The sequence below is a fragment of the Narcine bancroftii genome, chromosome 9, assembly GCF_036971445.1.
Source record: "Narcine bancroftii isolate sNarBan1 chromosome 9, sNarBan1.hap1, whole genome shotgun sequence".
Taxonomy (NCBI): Eukaryota; Metazoa; Chordata; class Chondrichthyes; order Torpediniformes; family Narcinidae; genus Narcine; species Narcine bancroftii.
In genome coordinates, this window is record NC_091477.1 from 103,736,966 (window position 1) to 103,761,516 (window position 24,551).

General features: G+C 39.4%; 1 protein-coding gene across 8 annotated transcripts in view; it reads right to left on the bottom strand.

The window, feature by feature from the left end:
- The window catches only part of atp11b (ATPase phospholipid transporting 11B), a 117,230-nt gene extending 115,488 nt beyond the window's left edge, over window positions 1-1,742 (bottom strand). For all 8 annotated transcript variants that reach the window (XM_069897107.1, XM_069897103.1, XM_069897101.1 and 5 more), the window contains exon 1: window positions 1,567-1,742. In XM_069897107.1, coding sequence (XP_069753208.1) covers window positions 1,567-1,593 — 27 coding nt within the window. In that variant the 5' untranslated portion in view covers window positions 1,594-1,742. The remainder of the gene's footprint in view (window positions 1-1,566) is intronic.
- Window positions 1,743-24,551: the final 22,809 nt, after the last annotated feature.

The following is a 24,551-nucleotide window of genomic DNA, read 5'->3' on the forward strand; positions in this document are numbered from 1 at the left end:
GTAACCAGCACGTTTACTTGCAAAAAGACTGCCTAGCTACTCTAATGAAATTTTAGTTCTTTAGAATACTGCAGAGATGAAAGCCTTGATTAATGCAGTTTTTTTTTCCCTCTACGGCAGAAACGACAACTTTTGAGGCAGGTAACACATTGATCACAATGAATCATTTAAGGTCTAATAACGTAGGGCAGTTGATTTTGGAAAAGTTGAACTTAAAAAGTTACTGGAGTGACACAGGGAAACGAAAGCCCTGTCATTAAGCACAATGTCATCCTGTGGTCCTTGACAGTGGAACAAAACCTGTCAAAGTCCATTTCTATCACTGTTCATCAATATATCTAAACTGCTTGCATCCATAAGTTGGTTTTAATACTTGTGAATTCTTTATTCCTATTTTTATTACATGTTCAATTTAATCAGCATTGTGCAGAAGTGTTCCAAACTTATCCCTACCCTTTTATACAGACGTTACCAGGCATCACCTACGGCTCCTAGAACGCTTCCACCAGCGTCGTCTCCGCTCCATCCTCACCATTCATTGGAGCGACTTCATCCCTAACATCGAAGTACTCGAGATGGGAGAGGCCGACAGCATCGAATCCACGCTGTTGAAGATCCAACTGCACTGGGTAGGTCACGTCTCCAGAATGGAGGACCATCGCCTCCCCAAGATCGTGTTATATGGCGAGCTCTCCACTGGCCACCGCGTCAGAGGTGCACCAAAGAAGAGGTACAAGGACTGCCTAAAGAAATCTCTTGGTGCCTGCCACATTGACCACCGCCAGTGGGCTGATATCGCCTCCAACCGTGCATCTTGGCGCCTCACAGTTCGGCGGGCAGCAACCTCCTTTGAAGAAGACCGCAGAGCTCACCTCACTGACAAAAGACAAAGGAGGAAAAACTCAACCCCAACCAACTGATTTTCCCTTGCAACCGCTGCAACCGTGTCTGCCTGTCCCGCATCGGACTTGTCAGCCACAAACGAGCCTGCGGCTGACGTGGACATTTACCCCTCCGTAAATCTTCGTCCGCGAAGCCAAGCCAAAGAAAACCAGGCATCAAGACAAGGATCCAGGTATGATTTAAAACATGATTCCATCGTCTGTAATCGAGTGAACAAAGGAAAAGCCAATTGGAGTAATGTAATAAAAATAGGAATAAAGAATTCGCAAGTATTAAAACCAACTTATGGATGCAAGCAGTTTAGATATATTGATGAACAGTGATAGAAATGGTAAACACAGAGACTGCAGATGCTGGAATCTGGAGCAAAAAACAAATCTGCTTTGGGAGCTCAAGCAGCATCTGTGGGAGAAGAGTCAATGTTTTGGGACCAAAACCTTCATCAATGACAACGATTAATGATAACACTGTTTAATGCATCTCGGGCCACTTGCAATAAACATATTGCAAACGTCCCAACTGCGAGCAAAGAGAAGTGTTGGGCCCACACGTTGAATGACCAAGAGGCATCTTCCGAAACAACTTTGGCCTTCAGCCCAGTCTTTTAACCACCGGCGACGGCGACAGAGGCGTCACGGCCTCCCTCCCCTCAGCCCCACCTACCAGTTGCTGCCTTATCCAGCGGATCATGGCTCCGCGCACAGACGTCGGGCTCGCCTGCCACTCCCGGCCGCCTCGCTCTCCCCGTCGACGCCGGTGCTCCGTTTCACCACTCAGAGGCGGCCCCGGGGCCCGGCACCGACCTCGTCCCACATCATCAGCTCGCGCTGGCCTGGCCCGCCCCACCCCGGAAACACGAGTCGCTGACGCGCTGACGCACTTCCGCCACGGGGCGAGTCGGGCGAGAAGGGAGCCGCGTGGCTGAAAATCTCGGGGTCGGCGCGGGGAGCATGGCAGTGGTCTCAAGAGCACTTTATGAGCGGGGTGATCGATCCAAAAACGCCTCACCTAGCCGCGGCAGGGAGGCTGTGGAAGAGCTGAGTGAGGCGCAAACACCACACAGACGGGCTGAAGGAACTCAGCCGGTCTCTCAGCGTCCCGAGGAGGTAAAGATATATTCCCGGTGTTTTGGGCCTGAAGAGCCTTTCTTCAAGGAGTGACAGTGTTAGAAACAGAAGTACCTTCACAGAATTTGCTCGAGACAAAATCTGAGAACAAAGAACATTTATTATACAAAGTTGGGTGCTTCCCCTTACCCTGGGAAGACACACATACACTGGGGCTCACCCAACTTTTATACAGTTGATTTCAGTATAGAAGTACCCTGCCCCTTACATTCTTCTGCCTCCTGGATTGGTTTGGCATTAGGCAATCCTGTCTGCCTACCTGCTGTTTCTGTGAACTTGGAGGACCAGGGGGTATCCTGTCGGTGTCTTCTCATCTCATTGTCCTTATTCACAACCTTGCCCTTGCCCCCATTCACACCTCTCAGAGCTACAGTCTCTTCATATGCAGAGTTCGCTAATCCTGTCTAGGGTTTACTAGTTTAATATGCATAACTTGATAAATCTGTGTAAGGCTTACTAATTATATATGTAGAACTGGCTAATACTGTCTTAAGGTTTTCTAATTATTTATGCAAGCCTTGCTAATTCTATCTGGGGCTTGACCTTTATCTCGTTCAGACTAACTACTTCTATCATCAATTGTCTGTCCTTATCTCCTTCATTTAGTGAACTTGCTGATTCTGCCTGAAGGCTAGGAGATTCTTATCTTACTCAGACAGTGTCAGCTTCCTGCCTTCTAATATCCATGTCTCATGTTGTTTGCACTGGTTTCATTCATTTACTTATGTATCAATTTTATTTTCTTCATTTCTTCATGTTCATATTGCAATATCAGTTTTTCTCATCTCTCACAACAGGAACAACAAGACAGGCTGGGGAGGGGTAGGAGGGGAGGGGTAGGAGGGGAGGGGTAGGAGGGGAGGGGTAGGAGGGGAGGGGTAGGAGGGGAGGGGTAGGAGGGGAGGGGTAGGAGGGGAGGGGTAGGAGGGGAGGGGGAGGGGGGAGGGGAGGGGGAGGGGGAGGGGAGGGGGAGGGGGGAGGGGAGGGGGAGGGGGAGGGGGAGGGGGAGGGGGTAGGGGAGGGGGAGGGGGTAGGGGAGGGGGAGGAGGGGGAGGGGAGGAGGGGGAGGGGAGGAGGGGGAGGGGGAATGATCATGTTTGGTTCAACAGTAAGTCTTAAGAAAGGAGTGGAGTATTAAAAAGGGACGCAGCAGCCCCCTGTCCAATCCTGAGGTCAAACAGAGTCGGCACTCTTCGGTTGAGTTCAAATCTGCTCAGTCTTGATTCAACCGTTCTTGTTTTTTTTAAAACTCCCTCATCGATGTGTGCAACATGCCAGCCATAACAGTCGATAACCAGTCTATGTTATCATGTAAGGCATTACAGTGGATAACCAAACTATATTATCTATCACTACGACATCTCTCCCTTATCAAATAAAAAGGATAATCAAAGAAATGAATGATGCTTAAACTACTTTAAAAAAGTCAACTTTCAATACTGATGATTTTCAATACTAATACCAACTTCAATTTTCAAATTGCACCTTTTCCTGGATGATTTATAAAACACAGATTTCCAAACCATAAAATACAAAATTCTCCTCGCAACTACATCATGAAGTCTTGAAATCTCCTTGGTGGTCATTGCTGACGTTGGGGTCTACCTCCTGGTGTAGTCTGGCCAGCTTCTCGACTGCTGACCATGTTATCCTGCTCAAGTTTGTCAACCGCATTGATGATGGTTTCCAGTAGTTTCTCCTTCCAGCTGGTGGATTCCATGTCATCTCTGCTCTGTTCTCTCGCAGTTTCATCTGGCGTCGATGTCACTGGAGCATTGCGACGATAATACTTTTTCACATGTGATGTATTTCTGTCATAAGTAACACCTTCTGGTGACTGGACCATCACCTGATTTCTTTCTCTGGACACCACAATATATGGTTGGGCAATAAACAGTGTGTCCATTTTATTCTGACTTTCTTTCCTCACCAGTGCCTCATCACCTGGTATTGCATCTTGAGGTGTAACATTCCTTTTCATGTCCGCATCCAGTTTTGTTGCCCATTTTCTTTCAGCATCGTGGTCTTCCACTTCCTGGTCATTCATTATGTCAACAACCAGTGGTATTTTGGTTCTGATCTTTTGAACAAAAGTTCTGCTGGTCCTTTTCCATTGGTGCTATGTGGTGTTGCTCTGTATGCTGCTACTTAGGCCAAAAAAGCTTTCCAGTCCTTGCCTTCTGCTTGGGCGATTCTCATTCTTTTCTCCAGTGACTGATTCTGACATTCAACTTCACCTTATGGTGGTGTACACCATTGGTTCTCGTGAATTCTCGGTATATCTCTGATATGAATTTAGGTCCATTTTATGAATGCAAAGTCGCTGGTAAGCCATGTCTGGTGAAGATCTCCATCAGTTCTGCTGCTGATGTTGATATCATTATGACATACTCATAATATCTGTTGTAATAGTCGACCACCACCGTAATCAACTCTCCAGTTGGGAACGGATCCAAGAAGTCCACTGCAATATCGTCCCATGGTCCTGCTGGAAGCAGTGTGCCTCGTATTGGTTCAGGTGGGTTAGGTCTGCTTGTCACCTGACACCCATGACATGATCTCATATTTTTCCACATCTTTTTCCATTCCTGGCCACCAAACTTTTGTATGGAGGTTTTGTTTTGTCCCAATAACTTCCAAATGTTACTCATGAGCCAGTGCTACAATTCTCCCTCTTAATTTCTGTGGAATGATAAATTGACTTCTGAGTACACATCTTCCGATTGTGCACATTTCATCTCTGTTTTGACAGCTGTTCCAGTCTCCGCTGTTGATCCGATCCCTAATATCCATCAGTTCTGGGTCCATGCACAATTCCTCCTCGATCTCCCCGGTTTGTACTGTCTGTGGTGTACCATTCACCGCAATGAATCTCACAAATGATTCAGCCTCCATCTCAAGCGTTGAGTGCTTTACCCCATCGTCTTTCAGCAACGATAGTGAATGGTCAATATTGTTTTTCCCTGCTATGTAAATCACCCAGTAGTGATATTGTTGTAGTCTTAGGATCCATCTTTCAATTCTAGCACATGGCTTTGATCTCGGAGAATAAATGGCTTCCAGAGGTCTGTGATCGGTTAAGAGCTGGAACTCTATGCCACATAGATAAGCATGGAAATGTTCACAGGCCCATACAAGTCCCAGAGCCTCCTTCTCTGTCTGTGAATAATGTCTTTTCAACATCAGTAAGTGACTTGCTCGCATAAGCAATCACCCTCCATTGTTCCCTTTGCTTGTGAACTAGGTCTGCTCCTAGTCCCACTGGGCTATTATAAGCTATGACTTGTGTCAGCTTTTGGATCAAAATATCCCAATGTATGTGCACTTCTCAGACTTCTTTTCAATTTCTGAAATGCCTTCCTTTGGTCGAGTCCAAACACAAAGTGAGCATTTTTCCTTGTTAGCCTCTTCAATGGTTCTGCAAAGTTGCTAGATTTAGTATGAACCTTGCACAAAAGTTCACTAGGCTCAGGAATCTCCTCACTTCTGTTGCATTCCTTGGTTCTTGAACCTCTGCAACTGCCTTGATTTTACCTTCAGTTGGATTGATACATTCATTAGTGCTTGTGACCCATGAACACCATCTTGGTTGCATCCAGCAAACATTTGTGTGCATTCACCATCAATCTAGCATCTCTCAACTGGGCTAATGTCGAAGTCTCTCATCATGTTCCTCACATGTTAAACAATCCACAATGTGTGACAAATGTAGTAATTTTTCTTGATTTTGGGTCTAGTTCTAGCTGATGGAAACCCCATTTCAAATTCAACCTCGAGAAGAATGCTTGTCAATAGTTCCTGTAGGACTTCATTCACTGTAGTAATGGGGTGCCTTTCCCTCACTACTGCTTCGTTTGCTCTCCAGCGACTGGACTGACCTAAGGTGTTGGTTCCACCACTGGTTCAATTATGTCTTGATAGATAAGTTCGTGTATTTTTGCTTCTACTTTCTTCCTCAGCCCAAACAGTGTCCTTCTCATGGGTTGTGCTTCTGGCCTGACCGCTGGATCTATTTTTAGTTTGATCTGCCTGTCCTGTAATTTTCCAAATCCTTCAAAACCTGACTGGAATTCCTCCTTCAGGTCAATATAGGATTGCACTGAGGCCTATACGTAATACACCCATTACCTGCGGTGTCTCCCTACTCAGTAGAGGTTCGCTTTGTTCCTCTATGACAACAAACTCTGCCTTCGTGGTATGTGGTGTAAGATTACTCTGGACATCTACCTGCGCCTCCGCTGTAAAGCATCCAATTGTTTGAAGCAGCTTTGATGAGATGTATGGAAACAACTTTTTCTTCTGGTTGTACATTTTATCTTTTTCAGTTCCTCCCACAATACTCTGTCTATGATGTTGGTGTCACTTCCACTGTCTACGATGTCATCAACCTTCATCACCTCTAATCACTACTGGCACTTTTGCATTTGCATGTTTATTGTTAATGACAAAAAGCATATCTTGTCTCATTTTGTTTCCTCATCATCACCTGTACATTCACATGAGCCATTTTCAACATGACATACATTTTGTCCGCTCCTCAGCCTATGTCCGCCTCTCCTCCCCCTTCTTCCTCCACAATTATTTGTCTGTCCAGGTTCACCTCTTGCCTGGGGTGGGGCTCTGCATGTTTTAGTAAAATGGGCCTTTCTGTCACAGCTTCTGCACACTTGGCCCCTGGCTGGACAGCACGGATCCCTGCCAAAATGTCCAATATTACCACATCGATAACATTCACGACCACATTCCGAATGACTCGTGTACTTAACATGTTCCTGTGGTTTGCTCGCGTTGGTAAATATTTTATGAACTTTACTAGAACATGCGCCATCATGTCCAGCTGGGGAACCATCCAATTTCATTGTCTGAAATTGAATTTCCACTGCTTCAAATGCTGCTGCTATTATCAATGTTTCTGCCAGTGTGAGTGTTGCACCTTTCTCCAACAACTTACTTCTCAAGTGGTTTGATGTACAACTTTGTACCATCTGATCTCGAATCTGATTTTTGAACAGTATGTAAAGATGGGGAAGAAAATCACGTTTCATTGATTCGCCAGCTAAGATTAATGGAGCTCAGTGCTTGGTATTCAGCTATTCATTGTTTCAAAGATTTGTCTGAGGGGAACAAATGTAATTTTCATATTTGCTGATGCTATAATAATAGATGGATCAGGAATGAGGAGGATATAGAGGTTTCAAACTGAATGAATGAGTAAGAAAGCATTTGCAGTATAATGTAGAAATAGATTAAATTATCCATCTTGAAAAGATGTTTCTTTTTTTTAAATGGTGAAGGATTGGCTTATGTTGATTTTCAAAGGAACCTACATATAAATTTCCAATTGCAGTTTCTCCAATGAATAGGAATGCAAATAATATGTTTGCCTTTATGGCAAAAGCATTTGAAGACAAAATCAAAAATGCCTTGGTGAGAATCCACCTGAGGTATGCAGTTGAAATATCTTAAGTAAAAGAAAAATGTATATTGGGTCCCTGGGTTACAAAAGATCTGACTTTACACAAATTCTTCCAGACTCTGCTCCAAGGTGTACTAGTCGAATCTTTTCGCAGAAAAACTGTAGCGATCAGCCTTGGTAATAAACTCTCCATTAAATAGGATCAAACATTATGAATCTCAAGTTTTCTCATGTTAGCACGCATTCTTTTATTAATCTGATGGTGTTCTTGATGATCGCAACTGTTCCCTTACCACTCTCAACTGAATTACCCCTCCCCCTTCAACCTTTCAGCTTTTGAAGCTAAATATTTCAGATCATAATTGTAGTGGGGAGGGGGTGGGTTGATGTTGTTTGTTTCCAGTTTGTGGAAAATTCAATTTATGGACAGTTTTCTTATACTTGTCATAGAAGGAATGCAGTGAAGATTCACTTGACTGGATCCAGAATTGTTGGATTAGGTCTGAATTCTCTAGATGGGAATAAAACAAAACTTTACAGGCCTGCTGAATACCTGCAACATTTTTTGTTTTGTTTTTCATTTTCTAGAGATTATAGGAATGAAAAGAGGTCTCAATTAATTTTAATAAAATCGTACAGAACTTAATAGGTTAGCTGAGAAATCCAGAACCAGGAATGAGTCCGAGAATAAGGGGAATAAAATTTAGATCTGAGATGAGAAAACTCTGCATGTGGAAGATAATGAGTCTTTGGGATTCTCTGCAACAAAGGGATGTGGAGGCTCATTGAGTTTATTCAAAACAGAGATAAATAAATTAAAAACAGTAGTTTTCTGTGTTTTAAAGGATTCAAGGATTATAGAGATAATGCAGAAAATTGTTATTGATGAATGACCAAGCAGGTTCAAAAGTCAAAATGGCTGCCTCCCATTCTTGGATGTATGAAACTATAACAGTAGTGAGGGGCAAGGCATAGAAGGTATGAGATTTTTTTAAAAACTCACCTTTTATTACATTTATTCTGATTTTCAGCCTCTGAAAATTTTTGCTTTTCATTCATTTGAAGGTCACTGGCCTGAAATATTAATCCTTCTTGTGTCTTTCTCCACAGATGCTGTCTGAGCTGCTAAGTACTTAAGGCATTTTTTAAAACTATCTAAGGACTTGAAAACAAGAATGGTATTTGTAAAACATAATGAAATTTAATAAAATGTTTATATTTTATTGATAATAGTTCATATTTTGGCTAAATCTTGTATATAGGTCACAATCCTTTTATCATAGTTTATTAAATATTTAAAATGTTAGCTAAAGCTTGTTTTATTTGTCTCTAATTCTTCATTGAGATTCACAACTCAAGTAGTTTGATGATAATTGGATGCCAGAGATCCTTTAGGCTGATCACTGACTACAACAGAAAACAAAAAGGTGAAAATTAATGTCACAAAGATAGATTGCTTCAAGGATAGCTGTCATTTTACTACAAAACACAAATCCAAGCTTTTGCTTTGCAAAGATCGACCAACTGAAGGAGGTCCTTTCTGAGATCGTCAACACGTCATTGCAGCAGTCCATTGTCCCTGCTGTTTTTTACGGCAGCTATTATTATCCCCATACCAAAGAGAAACCATTACAGTTTAGGCACAATTCTGGAACGACATCCCAAAGTTCAGCCTTTGAAATCCATTGTCGAAATGCAGACTTTTAAACTGATCACAGAAGTCATCTCAAAGGAGATGACCGACATCCTAGGGTCCGAAATGAAGTGACTTCTTTGATAATGGTTGTGATGTTCAAAAATTCCTGATGTATTGGAATGGTCTTAGCCAACTGAACGTTTGTACATGTACAACCCTATTCAAGAAAAGTGGGAGACACAAAGTAGGAAGCAGATAAGTAAGAGTGCAACCTATGATTGTGGAGCTGGATGAGTGTTTGCCTATGCAGTTGTGGGTGCAGAGGGAGTATATCCAGGGGCTGAGTACACATCCTTGCACAACACCAGTTTTCACCATGATTGGGAAGAGTTGTGGCTTCTCTGATGTGGTCTGTTAATCAGGAAGTCAACGATCTAATTGAGGCCAAGATCTTGAAGCCTGAGGATGAGTTTACAGGGGAACTATGGTAAAGCACTCTTAGTTTTCATCAGTATCAGAAATGTGAAAAGGCAACATTATGTTTACAGAAAGGGGAAGGTAGAAAGAATGAAAGGAATATCTCTGATAACCAAAGTTATCAAGGTAGCCATTACTTTAAAAATTGGCAATTGGAACAAAATTAAACTGAAACGAATTGAAACAAAGGCACTTGCACAGCTATGAAAAATAAAGATGAATTTGTCAAAACTAAGTACTGGTACTTAGAACGTTAAGTACTAGTGTTTGAAATGTTCCGGTTTGGAAGATTTAGTGCTGTTTCTTTGATCCTTGAGCTTAAAGTGGAGTAATAAGGGGACTCAGAATGGGAGGAGGGTTGGAATAAAAATAGTGGTGCTGCCATGACAGCAGTTCCAACAGTACTGCTGCTGGTGCAGGCCCGGCAGAGCAGGGAGTGGAGATACAGCTTCACTCTACAGGGTTCTATTGGCTGGTCCCATTGCCAGCAGCTCCACTAGGCTTTACAAGGCCAGTTAAAGGAACCAATGGTATATTTACATCCTGCAACCACAGTGTCTGTGCGCAAGATGGCGGCACTTAGGTGTTGTAGACTCCAGGGGAGCAATGAACCAACGCAGGGCAACAAAAAATGGGGAGGACATTTCCCCCCCCCCCCCCCCACCTCCAATGAGAAGGGGAAGCATAGAAGACAACCCTTTCGGATATTGAGCACCACAGTGGATCCACATGGGCTGTGGGTGATTGGTGACTTGCAGTTAAAGGACCCATGAGCTGGAACTAGCTCATGGGAACTGGGTATCAGAACCGGGATTCAAGCAGTTACTAAGTGCAAGAAGGTCTCCCATAGGGCCTTAGCGCTGAAGGCTTCCTGAGTTACAGAGGTTTGGATTTGGAGCTTGGATTGCCGATGGTTTGAACTGTAGTCTGTGCGACTGCAGAGGCTGAAGGAGCATTGGGGAAACCACAGACACTCCATCTCTGAAGGAATCTTTTTTGCTTCTATTTATTGTTACGGGCCCAAAGGACCCCCAAAACCAGCAGCACTAGATATGCACCACAACACAGGGTCACTTAAACAAAAGTAGTTTTTAATTATAATTGAACAAGAAAACAGAATTAAACTTTAACATCACTTTACCTACTTAACCTACTTAATACCCCCTTTAATATTGTGTGTAATGTATATTTAAGATTAGAAAAGTTCTTTGGATCACAATCCAATCTCACTGGTTGCAGGCAATTCTTGTGCACAGAAGTTAGCATTAACAAAGTTCACCCGTCTTTGGTGCTTAACAGGCAAATGGTTACCACTCAGGAGGGTTTTTGCTGGTTTTATGAGAGGTTCCTTTTGTTATAGGACATCCGCACCTGATTCCTTTCCAATCAGTCTTGCTGATGAAACTTGCCCCCTTCGGGGTTCTCCAGCTGATCCTCTTTCTTTCAGGTCACCTCAGACAGCTAATCTTCTCCTTTGACCAGACAGCCTTCCAAAAGTTTGCCAGCTTTGTCCCTCTGGAACTGATTTCTGTGTCTCTCCTCTCTGTTTCACTCCCTCCCTCTCTAACAGCAAAACTGTTCTGAGTCTGCCTGCAAAGATCCCATGCTCTCCCAGGCCAGCTGTATTCTGCACTGTTGTGGCTCTGCAAAAGTCCTGCAAAAATTCTGTGTTTTGAAATGTGTGTGTGTAAGCTGCTCTAGCAATTCCTCCCAAACCACTTCTAAATACTCTGTCACATTATATATTTAGGGGAGCCTAGTAATATTCACGGTTACTCTGTTTTGTGGCAGCAAAAGTTGAAGTATCTCATGTATATTACATTTTTAATGTATTAATACATGACAATGAAAGGAACCTTTGAAGTTTTAAATTAAAGTAATGAAATCTGGAAGCTCATCCTTGCAGAAAGAATGAAAGTGTTCTGAACACAGTCACCAAAACTGCATCTGCTATTTTGGTGGAGTGGAGACCATGTTGTGTGCACTGAGCCCTCTAAATTGCAAATAGTGTGAGGGAATTGCTGCTTGGGTCTGAGATTTGGGAAAGAAGTAAAAGTTGTATGTGAAAGTGTCATGAAAAGAAGACTCAAAAACTTCTAGTACACCATGGATAGCATTCTGGCTGGTTCCATCACTGTCTGGTATGGAAATGCCATTGCTCAGGACAAGAAAAAAACTCCAGAGGTTTGTTAACTTGGCTCATGACATTACAGGCACCAGTCTTCACTCAATCAAAGACATAAGAAGGCGGTTCATTAAGAAAGCAGCCTCAATCCTCAAGAACCCCCACCATCCAGGCCATGTTCTCTTCACTCTGTTACCATCGGATCAAAAAGGTACAGGAGCCGGAAGACAACCACTCAGCGACAGAAGGACAGCTTCTTCCCCTCTGTCATCATATTCCTGAATGAACAATGAGATACACACACTATTGTCCTTTTTCTTGCACTATATTTATTTTGTTAAGTGGTTTATATAAATATTTGCCCTGTGATGCTGCTGCAAGACAACAAATTTTGTGACGTGTTCATGACAATAAATTCTGATTCTGGACCAGAGCCTTCCAGAGGAAATAATCACTTAGCAATACTGAAAAGGAGGGCAGGATGTGTTGGCTGACAGAATCCCTTTGGTGGTGGGTTAAATTATGGAGGATGATCTTTTGCAACATTGAAAGTGGGATGGAAGGCAAGGGCAAGGTGAATCTTTTACTTGGAATGGGAACATTTTGCAGTTCATGTCCCCGATGATGTAGCAACTCACTTGCACTTCTCGTTTAGTGAGTTTATTGCTTTTATGTAGCCTCCTCTACAATGGAGAATGAAAATACAAAAAGAATTTCCAGCTTCTACACTTCTAGAACGTTAACTGGTCTGAATTTCATCGCAGAATAGTTATGACACTAAAGCTGTGGTTGACGATCTATTTTTTCTACTTACATACCAGCTGTAGCATCCACGGACCTAGTGAGTCAGATGCCAAAGCGCGCATATGGTGTTCTGAAAAATCATCAGTCAGCAGATTATTGCTTTACTTCTCCCTGTAAAAATGTATTACTTGACACTTTCTATTTCATCTGTTATCCATTCCTCCTCTGCCCAACCCCTTGCTTTTATAACCTATGAATTACCTTCTGGATCATGCCTTAACTTTGTGAAATTTTACCTTTCATATCCATATCCCAGTAATTAATAAATTAGTCAAATATTGATACTGACTTTATTATATCAACTATCTTTCAGACAAGAAATGGCCATATTATCACATCTGATTTCTGCCTACAAGTACATTTTTATCCTTACTGTTTCTGAACCTTCTAGTTCATGGGCCTCGATTTTGCTCGTTTGGCTTTTAGTGTGGCGTTTTGTTAGGACTTCCAAAAATCCTTACGGATCCAGGTTATTCCGTCATGGGAGATCAGGATCAGTGGATGTAGTTGAATACAATTCCTCTCTCATCTGTACTCCTGCTAGTGTGAGAAAAATTGGGGGAGCAAGAATGCCCTCTAGCAGTAAGAAGCTGAATTGTAAGTATTTGTTCCTAAAATTTGGGATCTAACCACTTAACATTGTAGAGAAGACTTATCTTCCTAGCCATAACCTCGTCTCACTTCAACCTTTGGGAAGAAGGTACAGAAGGCTGAAGTCCACCACCTCTAGGTTCAAGAACAGTTTTTATACAATAGCTTTTAGGCACTATATCATCCTCACCGTAAACTAATCTGGGACCACAAGAAGATCTGTCTGCACTATAGAAACATTTTTTCTCATACTAACTGTAACTGAATATTTATGATGTATCTATCTTTTACATTTATTTATTTCTGTGCTGGAATAATTTAGTGAATATCATTGTCATTTTTAAACAAAACGTGTGTTTGGCTGCAGCAAGTAAACTTCAGAGCATTGTATATGTTATACTTAGGTATGTGACAATAAACTGATTATTTGTAAGGGTTAAAATGACTTGCAAGCATATTCTTGGAAACCAGCCAGTAAATATTGTTTACAAATTCTATAAGTGTCTCCTAGTAAAAGTTAATTCCAAGCTTAGCTTTGCATATTTAAAATAAACATTCAGTTTGAGTTTGCTTTTTTACTGTTTAGAACAAGGGAAGCATAGAGATGGTCCAGATAATTCTTTTGACTGTTCTTTTGTATATATTAATGTATTCATGTTTTATGATCTGTTTTATTAACTGTTTTAAGTATGGTTTTAATTGTATTAACATAGTTCTTATCATATAAAGTTCTAATAAACAGTGAAAAACTTTATGCTACTTTAGAATGAACTTTTTTTAATGAGGCAAAACAACAGTGTCTCCATACTGTCCAAACGATTATAAAGGCAGATAGTATCAAAACTACAACTATAGGTTATAGGTTATAACTATTATCAAAACTATAGGTTTTGATAATATCAAAATATTATCATTACAAGCAGTGTTATTTTTTTCACTTAACTAATTGAAGTATGACAAACTGAAATTAACTTTGAGAAACAGAAAATCCTCGCAGGCTTTGTTAGCTGATTGCCTTGGTGTGAGAATCCACATCACTGGCTTTGGAAGGTTCTTGGTTCTGCTGCCATGTTGGAAATCTCTGAGAAATATTGTGGGTGCATCATCACCATAGGGATTACATTTGCTCATTAAGGAAGCTAAAAGGAATTAGAGGGCCAACCACAATTATCTTTTGAAAATAAATTTAGTACAGCATTGCCAGGAGAATCAAATCAGAGTCTTTTGTTGTGACTTCCATATTGGAACATCCACACAGTACAAAGGTCTGGGCAATTGGTGGAAGACAGCAGACACTGTTGGCTTGAAGTCCCAAGGAGAGGGGGTATCGGGAAGTAAGATGGAAACCTTGAGATTGAACAAGATGGAAGGGGACTAGGGACATGGGGTCAGAGGGCCACAATTAAAATTTCCAAAGTTGTCAACATTACAGTCATTAAGGTCTGAGCAAAGAATAAGTAATTGTTCAACATTAATGGTCTTTGCAGTGCAGGTTGAAGAATAAAGGAATACACATGTTTCTATATAATAAGTAGTTTATAAAATGGATAGTTCATGTTTAATATGTTGACAGTCAATTCAAACTATATTAATTTAGTGCTTCTGGGCTTTGTTGAATTTGTATGATATGGACAAGAGACATTCATACAGTTCAATTCTCAGTTTGGAAGCAAAGAGCATTCAGAGATAGAGAAGGATGTTGTCTGTATAGATTGCAGCAGGCATTTAGTCTGTAGTCGAGATGAGGATACTGCAAAGTTCATTAAGCACTGAGAATTTTATAGAAAGTTGATCATTTAGCATTATTTATTTTAGAGCTATGTGATACAAAGTGCACAGTAAATACAATGAAATAAGTGTTAATTTCTACTCATTGACTGACACTTCCTACAACAAGTGGATTTTAGGGTCAATGTTCATATTGTTCCCATTCATTACTACTTGGGAGAATTCTGAAAAGATGTATTCATAATGCCACTTGACAAAACATCATTAATAACTCAGATTTCTAAATATAGTATTCTTTTTGGCACCAGCAACCCCTCCTCCTTTATTCTCCAATCTGTCATGTACCAACCCTTCCCCCACCTCCCAATCTTTCCTCCTTAACATGTTCCCCTCTCATCAGATCATCCCAAGCCTTACTACCTCATTTCCAACTCCTAAACAATTCCCTAATGGCATAATTCTCATATCCCTCAAAGGAGGTCCCAGTCTCAAACGCAACTAGTCTCTGGTTATCTCCTCAAATCACCAAATCTTGACACTGCAGTGGATCATTGAATACAAGGATCCTCAAAATGCTTAACTAGATATTGGAGATGTAAATGTAAGGTCTGTTTGGAAAAGCTTGACAAAACATGCTGATAGCTACTTTTTAAAAATACAAGATCTGCAGATATTGTAATCTTAACTGAATAAAAAGAGTCTGGAGGAGCTCAAAGAAATAGAACTGGCCAATTAACATTTTGAGTCAGAACCATTTATCAAAACTAATGTGGGTAGGGAAGATATCACCATATCTAACTTCAAGCCCAAAAAAACCAACATTACACTGAGGCAATGAAACATTAGCTGATTTAGTTACATTAACAGAAATAGTTCTCAAATAATGTATATCAAGTTGACACTAAATATCATGTTTGCATTCATAGAAAACTTTCAAAGTACTTTGATCAATAAGTAATCTGGAAAACTGACCATAAATCACTCCTCAGGATATGATTCCCTTATTCACAATTATAGGACAGAGTAGAAATCATTTTGCCCATCTGTACTACCTTCATTATTTAGGTTTTCACTTTCCATTTTTTTATGAATGATATTTTTTGGTGAATCCAGCCATAAGTTTTGGATTTCTTTATCCAATTTTCTGTGTTACAATATTTTTTAAATGGTTTTGTTTACAACAGAATTCTGTAATTTCAACAATTTGATATTAGTTTTTGTTTGGTTTAGATATTTATACCTGAGAGTTTGCAATTCTGTCACAATACAGTTGACCCCCTACGTTACACCCATTTGGGTAAGTGAAATTTGCTGTTACAGAATTTACGTACGGTTCCCCAAAGATTTGAGATACAGAATAAAATTAAATTTCATAGAATCTATGTGAAAAGTAGTAAGTAAAAAACACAAAAATTTTTTTTTTTAATTTGCATTTCTTGATGCGTGCTTAAATAACACTGCCTTGTTACATAAAATTGCAATACTGGCTGTAATGCAAGCCACCCCCACCCCCCATAATGTAATGTTTTTGATTACCGTTGTCTGATTTTAATAATATGAAGATTATAAACAATACTCAATTACAATAGCTAAATGCACGATTTAAATAACAATTAAACCAGCATTCTTTCATTCACAAATTCTGATATTTCATCAATCTGTCTCACCCAATTAATCAGGAATATAAATCAGGGTTCAAAGTGCAAGTGAGTTGTTCAGCCAGACCCACAGATCTTGAGTGCATCTATGTCTGGGTGTACTGTGGTGTCACGGTTAGAGTCTGAAATACTAGGGGTCAGGAATATGAATAGATTTGTGGCTGGGGTTTGGAATGCTTGTACATATCCTGCTTCCTTTAAGTTCATTGGATTCACTGGAAAGTTTATTATCCCATCATGTATAATATTAAAAAGTGAAATAGAAGTGTGTTTGGGTATTAATAGGAGCAACATCCAAATCTGCCAGTCTAGCATCTCCAAAGTCTTAAGAGTGACAGGTTATTGAAGTTTTACTCTACTGACTATTTTGCTATTGATTGTCAAATTTACCATGGTCATTAATAAGCATTGGATATTATAACCAAACAGCAGCAATATTAACAGAATATATGCATTGTTGTTATTAAAAAAGTATCACCTATCAAAACTCACAACTAAGAAGCTATGAGCAAATTGATAGCAAACTAATCCCAAGCTACATGACCTTGATGTCAGCACGCCTCTCCATGACTTTCTATCCCAAAGGGTGCAATCAGGAAATATTGCTGATATTATCTCTTCCATATTCATCCTCAACACCAGGACACTATAAGTCTGAATACTCAGGTCTCTACTATGCTCATTGTACACCCAATACTGTGTGGCCAAACACAGCTGGAATTCCATCTATGACTTTGTGCATGACACCTATGTGGTAGACAGGATCTCTCACCACAATGAAGTGGAATACAGAAGAGAGATAGAGGGGCATGAGGCTTGGTGTTGTGTCAGCAAGACCAAAGAGCTTGTAGACTTCTGGAGGCAGAGATAGTAGACAGCATGATCCTGGGGGTAAATATCTCCAGTGACTTGTGTTACAGAATCATGTTATTAATCTTTAGTTTATAAATATATTTTTTAGTAAAGTTACTGGGTGGGTTTGAACAGGGAAACACACACAAACACAGAGAACACCATTTTGAGAGATATGGTTTAAACAAACATGTATCATTGTTCAATTGTTCGCTCAAAGAGACAGCTTGACTGCTATTTCAAAGCATTAAGCAGTTTGATTATTGTCATCCATTAAAACCTAAGACAATGAATGTTTGCAAAGGGGAAGCACCTGTGTAAACTGAAGACCATTTGTTTGTTGACTCATCTTTCTGAAGAAAATGAAACTTAAGAGCTAGCAGTGATGTCATGTTATGTGAATATGAAACTCCAAATTGAACCATTCTTCATCTGAAGTCTGAGATGCAGTGACCTTCAATGAGAGATGTACTGTTGTTTGTTCTCCCTTTGATAGGGAAGGAACACAGAATCAGTGGCTTTGAAGAAAATGGCCACTTTGACTGTCTCTTTGTCAAGAGAGGGCAGTTCTGCATGTCCATTTGTAATGTCCATTTAACCCAGTGGTCCTCAACCTTTTTCATTCCACTCACATACCACTTTAAGTAATCCCTATGCCATCGGTGTTCTTTGATTAATAAGGGATTGCTTAAGATGGTATGTGAGTGGGAAGGGAAGGTTGAGATCACTGCTCTAGACCCAATTGTTACTGAAATATTTTGCTTGAGAAAAGTTGTCATTGGCCCATTTCCATGCACATAATGAGACAATTAGGTGCGATTTAAACAAAAAGTGGTTATTTGTTTCAACCTTCTTTCCATCCACATACCACCTTAAGCAATCTCTTACTAATCACTGAGCACCGATGGCATAGGAAATACTTAAAGTGGTATGTGAGTGGAAAGAAAAAAAGTTGAGAACCACTGGGCTAAACAATCTCTAGCACTGCATGTTGGTACATATAACAATGAACTTGAACTTGAGCGAGCTTGGGGTTTAATCCATGTTATTTTAAAGTGCTGGTAAATGCAATGTTATTTGGCATGTCCCTTTTCGTAATATGCTGACAAAACAGTTGACCTCATAGATTTTCAGTGGAATACTTCTGAAGATGGAGCTAAAATTTCATTAACACAACTAAAAGATAAAGCTATAAAGCTGAAAACTGGATTAACCAGAAGTAGTTTATTTTGTACACATTTCTTTGGTCCCAACCTGACAATTGAACTCTATTTTTCAGCTGTGTTTTCTATCATCCAACCATGTTTCTGATATACACATCAATTAAGAATACAGATTTCATATGCATTTGTGTGTTCTGCTTTGTATATGGTGCTCACCATTACCCTGTCAAAATCTCCATGTGAGGTTACATCTGACATTATTGGAAGTCAGAAATCTAAGTGGGGACAATGAATAAATTTTCAATTCTGGATCTTTAAATAGCATGGTTTCATAGGAAATTGAGTTAATAAAAGCTTATTGTTCAACTAGTCTTTCAAATGAGTGAATTTGGAAATCTCACTTCAGATATATTTTGCAATTTAAACTGCTGTTGACAGTTTTACATTGGGGAAAAAATGAAAATCAGCAAAAATGGGAATAAATTTGCCTGAGGGCACTCATTTCCTCATAGTCACTTGTCTGGAAGCCTGCTGCCAATAGATCCTGACCTACAAAAGGGTCTCTGATGTCCCATTGGGCAAAGAACCTGCCAATACTTTTCAATGAACCTCAGATTTAAAGGTGTTGTACACTATGAATTTTTTGATCATCAACATACTGTGACACAAAACAAATTTTAAAGCAGTGGTTCTCTACCTTTTCCTTTCTATTTAAATAAGACTTTAAGTATTCCCTATGCCATAGGTGCTCTGTGATTAGTAAGGGATTGCATATGTGGATGGAAAGAAAAGTTTGAAAACCACTGTTTTAATTGTACCTAATTGTCTCATTATGTGCACGATTCAATAACTCCAAAGAAAATGGGTCAATGACAATTTTTCTCAAGCAAAATATTTCAGTTACAATTTGGTCTAGAGCAGTGATTCTCAACCTTCCCTTCCCCATCACATACCACCTTAAACAATCCCTTTCTAATCACAGAGCACCAATGGCATAGGGATTACCTAAAGTGGTATGTGAGTGGAAAGAAAAAGGTTTTAAAGCAAGAAATAGCATCATGCATTTTTTTTTAGATCAAATAACTTTTTTTCTTCTGGAGGTGCTCTACAATGCAAGTGATGCATTGTGACATCCATTGTCGGGGAAAGACTGGAACCAGATGGCAATGTGCCCTCCTCAAGTAAAAACACAGAAATGCTGGAAGAACTCAACAAGTCTCGCAGCTTCCATTGGAGGTAATATTACTGACATTTTGGGCCTGAGCCCTGAAAATGCAGGTCCCATTATTATAACTTATGTTGGCAGTCAATTAAAAATAGTTGTTACAATAAAACTTCAAAAATCTCACACTCATGGGACTTTGGTCATGCTGGACCAGGATATTGCATGGATTATGAGATGCTATTTTTATTAATAGCCAAACACAACTGTATGACCCAACATTTCAAAATATGTTATTTTACATTATTTACCTTTATTGGCAAATTGTTAACAAATTATTGTCATTTATTTCAAAACTAAACTAATTAAGATGCAAACTTCTTATCATTCACAAAGTACTTTAAAAATGGAACAGAATAACAAAAGATAAAGTAATTAAAATACAAATGGTGATTGGAAATAACATTGAATTTAGAAAATAAATCTAATCAAAGATCACAGAAAATAGAAACAAATGTTCACGAAAACAAATAGGAATACCTTAGCCCTTCCATATGTTAAACTCTTTAGGCATCTTGCAGATATGATCAACAAAGTACCAGTTTTGTTTTAATTTATGTCTAATTAATTATTAATGAAACATTAAACATTCAAGCATTTGTGTCTTCCCCCTTATCAGTGAAAGGCAATGGATCACCGGAGAATACTACAGAGTTCAGTAGCAGTACAGGCACTTGGTAAGCATTTCAATGCAATATTGGTGTCACCAGAGGGCATTCTCATATTTTAACAAGACAGATTTCAAGCAACAGTGGTTGTGGCAGCAATTCATGTATTGGTGCCTGATGAATAATAAATATGTTTATAATATGTAAGTGGGATCAAATAAATATTTTGATTAATATTGGCCTACTAATCATATAATACAGCACAGAAACAGACCCTTCGGCTCAGCTTATCTATGCTGACCAACTTGAGTCTCTGCCTTAGATTTCTAGTTTTTTCTGCATTGAGAAAAATATTCAAAGTTCTGATTTACTGTCAGAGTACATACATGATATCACACACAACCCTAAGATTCTTTTCCCTGCCGGCCAGGCACATTTTCTATTTATTGGTAATGCAAAAAAAAAACTCAAGAAAAAATGTGCATATAAAAGAGAGAAATGTAAACAAGAAGGATGTGCAAACAGACTGACAATGTGTGATAGTATGGGATACTATCACCAATGTATATATTTGTATTTGATTGGCCGAGAGCCGTAGCCCCTCCTACTGGCAGGTCATAAAGGACTGCTCCTAACCAGACCCAGGTCAGTCTGGAGTGGTCGACCTCGATGTACTACGCTCCAGTCTTTTGTTAATAAAAGCCTTGGTTTGAATCAACAAGTCTTTGGGTCATTCAAAGCACTACACAATGTAATACAAAAAATAAAATTCAATAATAAATAATGTTCAAAGTAAGAGTCCTTAAATGAGTCTCCGATTGGGATTGTTGCTTCGGAGTCTGATAGTGGAAGGATAGCATCTGTTCCTGAACCTGGTATTACAAGTCTTGTAGCACTTACACCTCTTTCCTGATGGTAGCAGTGAGATCAGAGCATGTCCTGGGCGGCGTGAATCCTTCATAATTGCTGCTGCTTTCTGACGGCAACGTTCCATGTAGATTTTTTTCAATGGTGGGTGAGTTTGCCTGTGATGTACTGGGCTGTGTCCACTCAATTTTTCAGGACTTTTCACTCTGAGGTATACCAGGCCATGATGCAGCCAGTCAGCCCACTTTCCACTTTGTAGAAGTTTGCCAAAGTTTCCAATGTCATACCAAAGCTCCACAAACTTCTGAGGAAGTAAAGGTGCTATGTGCTTTCTTCACCATAACATTCCTGTGTTGGGGCCAGGAAAGGTTCTCCAAAATAGTCACTCCCAGGAATTCAAATGTACCCTCCACCTCTGATCCCTAAATGATCACTGGATTGTATCCTCTGTTTTCCCCTCCTGAAGTCCACAATCATCTTCTTGGTTTTGGTGACATTGAGTGCAAGGTTATTGTTAGTACACTATTCAGCCAAGTTTCAATCTCCTTGTATGCTGATAGTTTTTTCATTCAGTGTTCCCCCTCACTCTTGCACACATCTAAAAGTTGGCTTATCTCTACATGGTTCCTATAACAGACAAACACATAACAAGAGAGCAAGGACATGAAACCACAGAGGTTTGACCACTTTGCATTCTCTGCCCTAAACTAAAAATCAGGCTTGGAAAGGAAACAAACCTCAAGACAATAATTTATAGCTTAGGTTAGGGTTGTACAGCTATTATCCTTCTTTCAGATTAAACTTTACAAGGCTAACACCAACTTCATTTCCTTGTCAGCTTTTAATGGAACTTGGATTGAAGACAGGTTGACTACACTTCCTTATTTGATCAACTGTGACTCTGTGTTATCTCTTGGAAAGAAGATTATTGTTGAACTCCATATCCCCAGCCTTTTCCATATGACCTTGTAAGTTCTTCATCTTTATTTTTTTTCATTTAGTAATGAAATTGTTTTTTTCTCTGCATATCCACTTACGGCAGAAACTCTCAGGAGGCACACCTCTCTATGAACCTTGACCAACATTCCACCACTCAATTTTCCAACAAGTGTGATCGTTACATCCAATATGGATAATCCAAATATTTATCTTGAAGATTTTTTAAAAAAATTGATGACCCTCTTTGGATGTGGATAACAGCAGGTGACAACAGTAAAAAGGAGTAGAAGGCATTTCTACAGCAGAAAACTGCTGTGAGCAGGAATCTTCTTCCTAGGAGCCAAGCTTTTAAGAGAAAGACATTTTCAGAAAATGAGAGATAGGGACAACTTTTATAAATGCTCCCAACTCCTCATTCTCTGAAAATGTCTTTTTTTTAGAATCAACATCTATCAATTATGGAGGAATGTTATGTGCAGCACTTTGCCTCTCCATCTATCATTCGACCTCTTTATTGCCAACTGGGAATTATGGTAATTTAAAGACACAGGTTAAGAATAATGAGAAGTAAAGAATTGAAATAAAACATAGTAAATTTTTTCTCTTGCCAGTTTTCTTCTCAATGCACAAAATATTTTGCTTTGCAATTGGTCTCTCATTCAGTTGGCATCTTATCAGTAAATTACAGACTCACAGGCTTCAATTTTCTCTCCTTTGACATTAATGGACCAAACATTGCTGCAGTGCACCAGCCTTTTTCCAATAAGGCACCTACTGTATCCAACACTTTGCTGGTTTAGTGGAATCTCTTAAAGTGTAACTTTTTTCTTGGAGACAATTTCAAAATGCTTGATTGCTCCCTGGTACCACAGCCAAGTGTCTAATCTTTATGTATGTAAAAGTAAGTTATCACTGCCTTTTGTCTTCAAAAGATTTTAAATTTGATTATAACTTGATAACACTGTGATATTTAGTAAACAACTCTTTCTTCCCCACCTAAACTGATATCACATTTTGAATAAAGTTGATGCTCCAGTTGGATAATAAACTGTTTATCCATCTGGAATTTAATAGTTGGTGTTCTGACAAGGAATAATGTTCCAAAGTGACATTTCACAGTACATTTGGAAGATACAATATAAACCAACTCTGCAAGAATCAACTACTGGAAATCACTTTAATTTAAAATATGACCTTTTTATATGTTTGAAAATGAATGCTAAATTCATGCAAGTAGATGGTTTTGCAATTGTTTTCAGTCCACCTGATCATAAACCTCCCCATTATAATTTTCCCACTTTCATTTTGATATCTGCTTTTGGCTCAGTAAGTACTGTGGGCCACCTACTGGCGGCTATTCCATAGCACAGTTCAGAGGATTCTCCACATTCCCAGAGACAGGCTTTTACCAATGTACAAAGCTTTTCTTCATCTTTTCATTAAATGCAGCTCTAAATGAAAAAAAATGTTGACTATGAAATAAACATTTTCTTTTAGTTTATGGGGCTTCAAAGAAATACACTTAATTTTAACATTCACCACTTCACGAGACTGTGATCCTATTTGCTTTTGGAGTTGGCAATGTGGGATACTTTTCAGAAGTGCAGTCATTTATAAGAAGCAGTAATCAAGAACTAAACATGATATTGACCAATTTAAATATAATAGACCTGCTGACATGTTTATATATAGAATAAATGGAAATTACATAATCTTATAATTTCTGTGATTAAATAATAAATTATTTTGTTTCAATGCAGTAAACAAAAGTAGTCAAACCCTGTTATATTAAACGATTGGTTGGGAATGAAGTTTGAATTGATTCACAAGCATATTTGTAGGTGTTTGGATCAATTTAAAATTAAGTAAATCCTATGGTAAGCTAATTATTTTCATCTGTATACTGTAAAATACAGAAGAGATGTGATGGAGAAAGTACCTTTTTCTCTGTTCTCATAAATGGAGTCGAGCAGTTTCATGTTCTCTTTTACTGATAGCAATTTCTTATTTCCAAATCCTTTTGAACAGAATTCATATTTTCTACCAAAAAATTATGGGCTTCAAACTTTCATACTTTGGCTTATTCGTTCAGGGACACACTCATTATACTATGGTGCCTCACAGGGAAAGGAAATGGACTTCATGCGGGTAGGATAATGCATCAGTCAAACCCTGTTCTGGTCAGCAAGGATGCAAGAAGGATTCAATTATTTATCAGTGTGTGTCCCTCCTGCTCTTATCTACAGCAAGTTTCACCTCAAATGTACAGACCCCAGGTCCATTTGAAATGTTCACATTGCTTTGTAAGTGTTCTTTCTATAACAGTTTTAAAATATGTCCCTGCCTTGCTAAGTGCTACAGTTGTTTGCCTCAAAATAATATCTAGCTAGCACTGAACTAAATTTAGAGTGGTCTCCATTTGTAAGGGAGTAAGG